This window comes from Convolutriloba macropyga, chromosome 5, assembly GCF_964194025.1.
Source record: "Convolutriloba macropyga chromosome 5, txConMacr16.3, whole genome shotgun sequence".
NCBI lineage: Eukaryota > Metazoa > Xenacoelomorpha > Acoela > Convolutidae > Convolutriloba > Convolutriloba macropyga.
The window spans coordinates 34,428,895-34,439,117 of NC_134472.1; the positions used below are offsets into that span (position 1 = coordinate 34,428,895).

Consider the following 10,223-nt stretch of genomic DNA (forward strand, 5'->3'; position numbering starts at 1 on the left):
TTATTATTATTATTATTATTATTATTATTATTATTATTATTATTATTATTATTATTATTATTATTATTATTATTATTATTATTATTATTATTATTATTATTATTATTATTATTATTATTATTATTATTATTATTATTATTATTATTATTATTATTATTATTATTATTATTATTATTATTATTATTATTATTATTATTATTATTATTATTATTATTATTATTATTATTATTATTATTATTATTATTATTATTATTATTATTATTATTATTATTATTATTATTATTATTATTATTATTATTAATGTCTAATCATGTATAAAATTACTTAACTTTAACAGTAGCTTTAAACATGTACAAATAGTGGATGTAAAACTCCGCGAGGGGGGGGGGGGCTAGCAGGAAAGGTTCCAAGCTATCAGAGCGCGGTAAATATTCGACTCTAAATCTAATTTTATGGCTTTCTGCTCTGCGCGCCCGTTCGGTTCTATCGTCGTCCTCCGATTAATGGTAGATGGTAGCTATTACTAAGTAAATAGTAAAGCGCACGCTATTTCTCAGATTTAAGTGAGAAAAAAACAAAATGCATAAAATACGCGTCAAATACGTTATGTTTTACGTAGAAAGCTCAGAAACAGTCCAAATTTCATTAAACTGTTATCTTCATACTGTTATCTATAGTAGCTCCAACAGTAAAGAAAGGAGAAAAGAAGTACATAGTCTATACTATATATACTACACGCTACATACCATATATTATACATATTTGCGAGAATGTTACATGTTTTGCGTGAAAATACCAACATTATCACCTACCCATGGATTATGTATACTATAGTATAGAGTATAGTGTGTATACTATATCTCCTTCATTCTTTACTGCTGGAGCTACCCACTATACGGCTGTGATGCGTTTAGCCCGGAGTAATTTCGAGAAACATTTCAGATTGGTTAAAATGAAGTCAGAAAAACGAGTTGTTGCAAAATATTGGTAATGATCAATTCTATATCGATCAAGATTGCGCACAATAGTAATATAGTTCAAATACTAACTCAATGTCTATATTTTAATAGAGAGTACCTAATTCAAATAGTACCTCAATAGTCCTTCAATGTGTGATCCTCAAAGTTGAGTCAAATTTTAGACAGAAAATTCACTGTTCAATGTTATATAAGCCAACAATGTCTAGCAATTTCAAAAGGTTTGTCAAAAAAGTCAACTTGATTTAATTCTTTGGATCAAATTTTTTGTAAATGTCAATTGTTTTGGTTTTCAGTTAGTGTTAAATATCAAAAAGACTCAGAAATTTTTTTCAGGGTTTTAAAACTTGCAGGATTCTGCAACATTTTGAGTCATGACTGAAAATTTTTCCATTGAATTCAGTTTTGTAACTTCTTTAATGAACAAAAATTGCTTCATAGATGCTTTCTAAAACAGTTCTACCCTCATTTATTTTTTTTGCTTGGATTGATATCTTGCAAGATTCTTGCATGTTTTGAAACAGCCTGCAAGATTCTTGTTTTAAAGTTTTAAAGTCACTCATCACTAGGTTGAAGTCATTAAATTTTTGCCGATATTGGCATATAGTATCTGCTGCATAAAAACTGTTAGTTCAACTTTAGAACCACACAAGCTATATCAAGATGATAATCAATGCAACCAAAACGTTGACAACTGGCTTCCATCTTTTATCTCAGTCATGTTTTAAAATCCGAAAAAAAAGCATCAGCATCATTTAAAGGATAACCAACTAACATTGGATGAATCTCTATAGAACCCGGGTCGAGGTTTGACGGTAATTTTTTGTAAGAAATGCGGTGAATTGCGGTGAAAAAATAATCTTCACCGCGTATTTGTTACATCTTTTTGCGGTGAATCGCGGTGAATTATTTATTTTCACCGCGTTCTCAGTATTCTTACAAAAAAGAATCGTCACCACACGGGTTCGAACCTCTGACCTCCTAAATGCCTTCAACTGCGCCAACTATCACTTACATCTTTTGAATTTAAATCAGATTCTGTAAACTTTGGAAATCTTATGCGGTGAATTTTTGTAAGAAATGCGGTGAATTTTCGTAAGAAATGCGGTGAAATGTGGTGAATTATTTTTTTCAACGCAGTCACTGCTTTCACCGCATTTCTTTTATTAAATTGCCACAAAAGTCGATGCGCTAAATTTTTGTAAGAAATGTGGTGAATTTTGAGATGAATTTTTTTAAGAAATGCGGTGAAATGCGGTGAAATTTTAATTTTCACCACATTCACCGCCGCATTTCTTACAAAAATTCACCGCATTCACCGCATTTCTTACAAAAATTTACCCAAAAACCTCGACCCGGGAAGGATGAAGGGGGTCCATCATATCAAGTTTCAACCCGCAAGTTTACTAACAAATTGACACTATTTGAGTAGAGTTGCTTAACTTGTGGCTGTGAAAGCAACTTAGATCCTCTGGAAATTTTTGCCGCTGTGATTTTTTGGAGACAGTTTAGTCGTAGTATGGAACTGCAAACTAAGATAGCCAGTACATAGATCCTTTAAAAAAGTTTTGGGAAAAAAACCAAAAAAAATTGTCATCAATATTCATTTCATCACATGTTACATCGGAAACAGTGCAAACCTATTTGTTGAGAATGAACTGAAAGAACCGCTACAAGTATGCAGACCGGATAGGTAATGCTCACTATTTGGTGCGAGCAAACAAATTAGAAACCAAAGGTACTAGAACCACGCATTCAAAACCAAAAATAATTTTCTGTAAATTTTGTTATCTCTGTTAACTCTCATTGGAAAATATTTTGATACACTACATTTAGGTTTTGAGAAAACAAGGCCAAAGACCAAACGAAACAAGGAAACCAGGTAACCGTTAATAACAATTATCGTAAGGAGTAACAAAAAATTGGAAATCAATGAAATACAGCGCACAATTAAGCTCAACACGAGTCGTTTTACACATATACCTGAAACGCACCTGAAATGCTGTTTATTTAGTATGTAAGAGCCTTACCAAAATCACCATAGTGTTGTTCTACAGAGAGGGGAAAATTGACTCGGAGGCGATTGTCCTAATGCAACTAGAGCTCAACTTAACTAACCCGGCAGTTGGTTGATCAGAGAGTCTATGTCACACGGGACACATTATATAAGTTGAACTAAAAAAAAAACAAACTTCAGCTAATATTTATGGCTCCCATAATAAAAAATAAAGATATTGTAGATTAGCTAAAAAAAATAATTTACACGATGGGTATATGAAAGTTTTGTGTCACGTTCTTTCTAAATAAGGATACCATTTCATCGTAGAAGTTATAATCGCCTTGGTTAGATTGAGTTCATTGCTCTTAGATTAGTAGACCTTAAAAGTCAGTTTCTGTTGGTGAGATAACTTTTTATTTTTCGCCATTATTTACTGACTCGCTATTAGAGTTCGTTAGGTAGTTTCTTTCTTCCCTTATAAAAACTATGACAGTTTAAGCTGCTAATTTTATCTATTACATATTTTTAATAGAGCATCACATCTGCTCTGTTTTTCGATATGAAATGAGTTTGTCATAATATACATGAAATGAGTTTGTCATAATTGTCCGACTATTTTGGTTTCCTGCTGACTGTTTGGGGGCTGTGATAAATCAAATCGTCGTTGCTCAGCAAATAAAGTTGCTGCAGAAGCCTTTTCCGGATATGAATGCCCAATATATATCTGTTCTAAAGTTTTGATTGTGTTTGCGATATGAAGGGATTCACACTGAAGTATTCGAATCAATGAACGTGTACTCTATGTGTAGAGAACACGTTTCTAGTAATGTAAATTCAGTAAGATACTGTTAAGTTCAGTCTCTTTTATCGGAGAGTTACTGTTTTACACGTGTTATTTGGACGAAGTCAAGTTCCCACTTTTTTGGCGGGAAGAGTTTCAAGTTTTGTAATATTGGCTTTGGCCTTCTTGAATTGATGCATCATCAACAGGCTCCGGGGAGAGGAAACCCATAAATTGAACCAAAGAAGGGGAGAATGACGTAACCAAGCGACCAGAGGGTAGCTCGCGTTGCCTAGATTACCGTTCCGAGAAAAAAGTGAGCAAAAAACGGCTAATCAGCCAAAACACGTGCAAGACCGGCAACGGGGCGGACGTACGTACCGTAAGCCATTTTTACCTTGACAACACGTACAGATCCATCTTTTCCAGGCGACGCTTCGACAATTTTCCCAGAGGCCATATCCCACGGGGAGTGAGGTCTTTGAGGATCCACACCAGGTCATTGACTTTCAACGAATCACCCTGTTCGGACCATTTGCTTCGCTTCGTTAAAGTGGGAAGGTACTCTTTAACTAGGCGTCTCTAGACGTGGTTCATAAGCTGCTGCACGTTCTTCCACGACTTGAAGGATGCTGGCATGGTTGACGAAAAGTCTCCTGGTGGCAGTGAATTGTAAAGTCTCTGCACCAGAAAATGATTTGGGGTGATGGGTTCTTCATTGTCTGGTACGTCAGCCACATGTGTAGGTGGTCGAGAGTTCAGCATGCTTTCGGTCTCAACCATGATGGTGTGGAAGACATCTGATGTAAGCCTCGTGCTCCCTAGAATGATCAAAATGATCCGTTTAGCATTTTGGATCAACCGTTCTCACGCACCACCAAAATGTGGTCCGTATGGTGGGTTAAATTTCTAAACTGTGTTCTTTTAAGTTCAGAGGCAATGCGTTGATTGTCGAGACTACGGACGCATCGCTTCAACTCTTCGTTTGCCCCGACAAATGTTTTGCCGTTGTCATTCAGAATAAGTTTTGGTTGACATCTTCGTGATGCAAAACGTCGGAGTGCGTTGAGAAAAGTGTCCGTGTTTAAATCAGGGCATGACTCAAGATGTGCGGCACGTGTGACCATGCATGTGAAAATGAGGCCGTAGTACTTGGTGAGTTGGTCTTTGGTGTCTGCGATATAGAAAGGTCCGAAGAAATCAATTCCTGTATTAGCAAATGGGAATTGCGAGAGAGTATCAGGAAACCTGCACACTGGTAGTGGCGCCATTAACGGCTGGATATTTTGAGCATCAAAACGGCGGCGCAAAAAACATCAAAATCGGATGCTTAACAATGTTTTCCTGAGGCCGATAACGACGTATCTCTGTTGAACAAAAGCTTTGACGGCCTCGGTACCTTGGTGTATACAAATTCGATGCGCAAGTTCAAGATACAGGCGTGTTATTGAGTCTTTGGCATGAAGAATTATTGGTAATTTAGCTAATTGTAACTCTTCAGGAGCAAATTGTAGTCGGCCTTGTGATCTAAGTATTCCGTTTTTGTCTAAGTACGGATTTAGGGATCGAATCTTGCATTTAGAGTCTAGTTTACGTCCTCTTCTTAGCGAGTGATTAGCTGAATGGAAAACTTTTTCCTGTGAAATTCGAATTAAGTGACTGTGTGCTTGGTTGATGTCATCTGCAGTGTACTGCTCTTTGTTATTTCGTTCTTTTTTAATTCTGAAGAGCAGGTTGTAAATAGTTGAGAGTGTTAACAGCAGTTTTGTCCAAGATCGAGAACGGGTTGGGTCAATGACTGGTTCATTCGGTTTTGATGTACTCGTTGTGTGAACAGAAACTATTTTGTGTTCGGAGTTCCAGTCGGAGTAATGTTTCTTTAGGAAATCAGGAGCCTGTAACCATTTAGAACATAATTCTTCTGGTTCTAGGCCACGTGTTCCATGGTCTGCAGGAATTTGATTTGTTGGTATACAATGCCATTGATTGGATTTTGAAGATTCGTTTATTTCTCGGATTCTGTTGGCAACAAACAGTTTCTGTTTCTTCTTAGAAACAATCCAATCAAGAACAACTCAACTGTCTGTCCAAAAATGTGTATCGTGTATCTTCAGTGTTGTCTCTTTTTGAACTGTTTTCAGTAGTCGTATCCCGATTGTTGCGGCCTCAAGCTCAAGTTTTGGAACGCTCAGCGATTTTAAATGAGTTACTTTGCATTTACTGTTTATGAAGCTGGTTTCTGTTTGTTTGGTGTTATCGTCATAACTTCGTAGATAAATGATTGCTGCCATAGCACAAGTAGACGCATCAACAACGACGTGCAATTGATGTTCAATTTCCTGTGAACTTGCAAGAAAACTGAGTGCTCGCCAGTGTTCAATGGGGGTGATCCGAAATAGCTGTTTAGTACTTTTTGCAATGGTTTATGTAATTTCTCAGGTAGCGGTGTGTCCCATTTTAAACCCAGTTGCCAAATTTGTTGCATTACAATCTTGAAGCGTATAGTCACTGGTGACGCAATACCGATTGGGTCAAAAATCGACGCAACAAGACTCAACAGTTTTCTTTGGTTATACATTGCTGCATTCTTTGGAAACTCTTCCAATGGTTTTATGAAAAACTTATCATCAACGAAATTCCATTTTTGTCCTAATACGCGAGTGAAATTTTTTGACTCGTCTAAGTCTTCACATGGAATTTGTTCCAGCACATCGGGACAATTAGATAAGAATTGGTCAATTTGAAACCTCCTCGTTGGAGGCATTCTTTGATTTGCATTACAGTGTCTTTCGCTTCAGTTATATTGGGCAGCGAATGAACGTAGTCGTCCATGTAAAATTATTTCGTTTTTGCTGCAAAAGCTTTGGGAAAATTTTCTGCATTGTTTTTAGCGCATTGATTTAGGACAAAGATGGCCATTGAAGGCGAACAAGTTGCCCCGAAAATCAAGCGAGTGAACTGATATTGCATTATCAGATTGTTTTTCGACCAGAGAAACCTAAATGCAGATTGATCTTCTTGTTTGACAACAATTTGCATGAACATACTTTCAATATCTGCAAGTATTGCAACTGGATTTTCACGAAAACGTAGCAGTATGCCAAGTAAGCTGTTCAAGAGATCTGGTCCTGTTAGGAGGTTGCTGTTCAATGACTGTCCTCGATACTTTGAAGCGGCATTTGCCACCCGTCGAATTTTTCCTGGTTTGTTCGGATTTTGAACAGTATGATGAGGCAGGTACCATATTTTTTCAGGTTCAAGTTCTGTCATTTCGACTGGTTTTATGTAATTTTTGATTAAGTCTGTTGAAAGCGTTTGACCGTATTCTTCTTTCAGCGTTGGATTATTACCTAGTCTTTTCTCCAAGCACTTCAGCTGATTAAGAGCACAGTAAAAATTGTTTTCCTAAAGGCAAGGCGTTTTCCAAGGAAAACCAATTTCATATCGCTCAGAGTTATGTCGGATAGTTTTCTGAAAAACTGTTAAGGCATCGTTGTCTTCATCTGAAAGAACAGAACTGTTTTCTTGGGTTCCTTCACTTTCAATTTTCCGGAACTGCTCAACTAATTCGCTTAAATGTGGTTCTTCCGTCTGCTGTCTTCAAACATGATAAATGAATGGTTTAGTTGTTGTTGAATGATGGTTAATTGTTGATTCTGAAGGGTGGAGAGAAGTTTCATACTCCCCAGCTAATGTCCATCCCAGTTTTGTTTTCACACCAAATGGTTGATTGATGTTTCCGGTTATTACTTCGATTGGATGAGTGTAAGCAAAAGTGTTTACACCTAGCAGGGCTCCAATTTTGCCACCAGCAACCTGAGGGAAATGTATGTGGCGGAGATTATTAAATGTGTCACATAATTGATTCAACTCAAATATGTTGGCTGGTGTGACGTTCATTGCTGGCGTGCTGTATGCACGAGATATCTCAAAGTTTTGTCTCAATGATTTATATGGAGTGATAATGACTGGCGCTGTTATCTTTGAGAGTGGCATTTCGTTCGGGGTATTCACGTATTGGAGTGTAGTAGATGTTTGCGCTTCGCAAGGAAGTGCTAAGAAGTTTGTTATGGTGTCAAGCAAGAATGTGAACTGGCTGCCATGATCTATGAGTGCATACGTATCAAAGGCTTTGTTGCCATTGACAAAAGACACCGGCATCAACTGTAGTTGTTCAAGCCAGTCTCTCGGAGGAGACGGCTTTTTATTAACGCAGAAGCTTTGATTATTTGAAGGAGAATCGAGGTTACTCCTCTGAGTATTTGGCTCCTTCGTTTTACCAAAAGATTGTCCATAGCGACAGTGTTGTTGTTTGTTTTGGCTCGGTGGCACTTCATTTGATGGATGCTGTGTAGGATTAAATGGAGCAGATCCTGTGGAGAATGCTGCTGGCGGTCGTTTCACTTATTTTGAAGGGTCGTGTAGAGTAGAATGATGTCGGCCGTTGCAGGACTGGCAGTTCTTTTGTGAAGAGCAATTTTGTCTGAGGTGATTTTTGCTCAAACAATTCGTGCACAATTTGTTTTTGATAACGATTTTATATCGATCTTGTGGTGATTGCTTTTGGTAGTCGGGACAAGTTGCCAAAAAATGGTTATTATTGCAATGGGGGCAATGTCGGTTGTTTTGCAGTTTTCCGTTATTTTTCGCGTTGTTTGAGATAGTTACCGAGGATGACCACTCCCTATTAGAAGTGGTTATTTGTGGTTTAATTGCAGGCTGCAAACAGCGTTAGAATTGTCTTTGCCAAATAAGTTTGGGTTATTTGTTTGTGATGACGGTTTATAGTGAGCCATCGGAACACTAAAGTCTTTGACGTAGTCTACGTTGTTTTTTTGTTGTCTAAATGACGTAAAGGTTTGCTCGCGATTGATGATATCGTAAATTTGAGCATGAAGTTCTAAGAATTGTTGAAAGGAACGAAGTGAAGCTGGTTTAGCTGTTGTTGTGAGCCTATGTTCCGTCCATTTCAACAAAATATTGTAAGGCACTTTTTCTTTCGCTTTTTTGAGCAATGTGGAACTCTGAAGGTCTGCCTGGAAGCCAAGGTATTCAAATGTTTGAACTAAGCGCTTTAGAAAATTTGAGAATGCGACAAATGTTTTTTTTTATTTGAATCAGTGGCGTGCCATGACTCGAATTGATTTATAAAGGTCCTCACTACAACACTTGGTTCTCCAAAATGGTTCATCAGTTCATTTAAGAGCTGTTTCATAATACGCTGGGTAACAGTAGTACGACTCAATGATTTGCTTTGCTTTTCCAGACACTGAGTTTTGGAGATACGTGATCCGATGTGTGTCAGTTACACCAGTATTATTATGAACCATAGAAAAGAAATTGTTAATCCATTCATGGTATCGCAGAGCGTTGCCATTGAAGTGCGGCGGTGAGAGTGGTGGTAGTTTGATGGCTTGCTTGTTACTTACAATGTTGTTGGCAATGTAGTTTTTGCCCAGGTTTTCTGGAACTGGTGGTGGCAGACATTGCGGTAATTGAGCAAAATGCGAAAGTTTGGGTTGCTGTTATCATTAAACATTGCAACTGTTGGACCAGGCGATTGGGAAATTACATTTTGGTAGTTATTGCTGTTGTTATAAATTGTTGTGGCAGGGGGTCTGTGGTTCAATTGTATAGGATCTGTATACTTTTGTCTGAATTTGGTAGACATAGCAACTGGTTCACTGATGCAGAATTACAGTCATTCATTGTTTTGTCCTGTACGGTTGTACAAAATGGCTTGGTTCGATGTTATTCTCAATCTCATTGCGAACAAAATGGTTGCCGTGGAGCTGTTGCTGGTGTAAGTTCGGCCAAGACTGTGAACTTCCAGCTATCTGATCTTCTGTATTGTGCGCAATATTCCTCGTTGCGACTGAGTTCACGATGTTAAAAGGCTGGTTTAACAGCTCTCCATTTGCATCATATATATTATTCCCCTTTTCGTTTGACGTCATTGTGATTTGCGAAGTACCAGGGTTTATTTGAGTATTCATTTGAGAATTGGACACCAGTACTGTGGGATAACTAACCCTTACTTTTGAAGGAATCGTAGTTTCTGCCATAGTACAAAAAGGAAACTGATAATTGTGAATTTTTTCTGTACTCATGGCGGTTTGCTGTACATTCTGAGTTTGAATATGACTCACTTGCTCTTTGAAACTTTGTACATTGATGTCAAGTTCTCCTGAGTCAATGTCGCGGTTCATGAATTTTCGTTTTTGGTCTGACAACTGCTGGCACTGTTTGTTTGCCACTTATATTATCTCTTGTAGTGGAAAGAATTTGAAATTTCGATTGGTTTTGTGCAGTAGAACTTTCTAAACCGATCTGTGTTCCACGGTTTTTCAAAAGTACTTGATCAGTTTGTTGAGCTTGAATTAATAAAAAGGGTTCCTGGGGTTGTTCATATGGCCCTGTTACCTGTTGAATGGCACTAGGGGAGATAGTTGTAAAATTTGACATG

General features: G+C 37.5%; 1 protein-coding gene across 1 annotated transcript; it reads right to left on the reverse strand.

Moving 5' to 3' along the window:
* Positions 1 to 4,339: 4,339 nt before the first annotated feature.
* Positions 4,340 to 7,027, reverse strand: LOC142340354 (uncharacterized). Its single transcript, XM_075390928.1, has 2 exons — positions 6,805 to 7,027; positions 4,340 to 4,578 (listed from the first exon to the last, which is right to left on the reverse strand). Exons 1-2 carry the CDS (start codon positions 7,025 to 7,027, stop codon positions 4,340 to 4,342), a joined length of 462 nt encoding a protein of 153 aa, XP_075247043.1.
* Between the last annotated feature and the right edge of the window lie 3,196 nt (positions 7,028 to 10,223).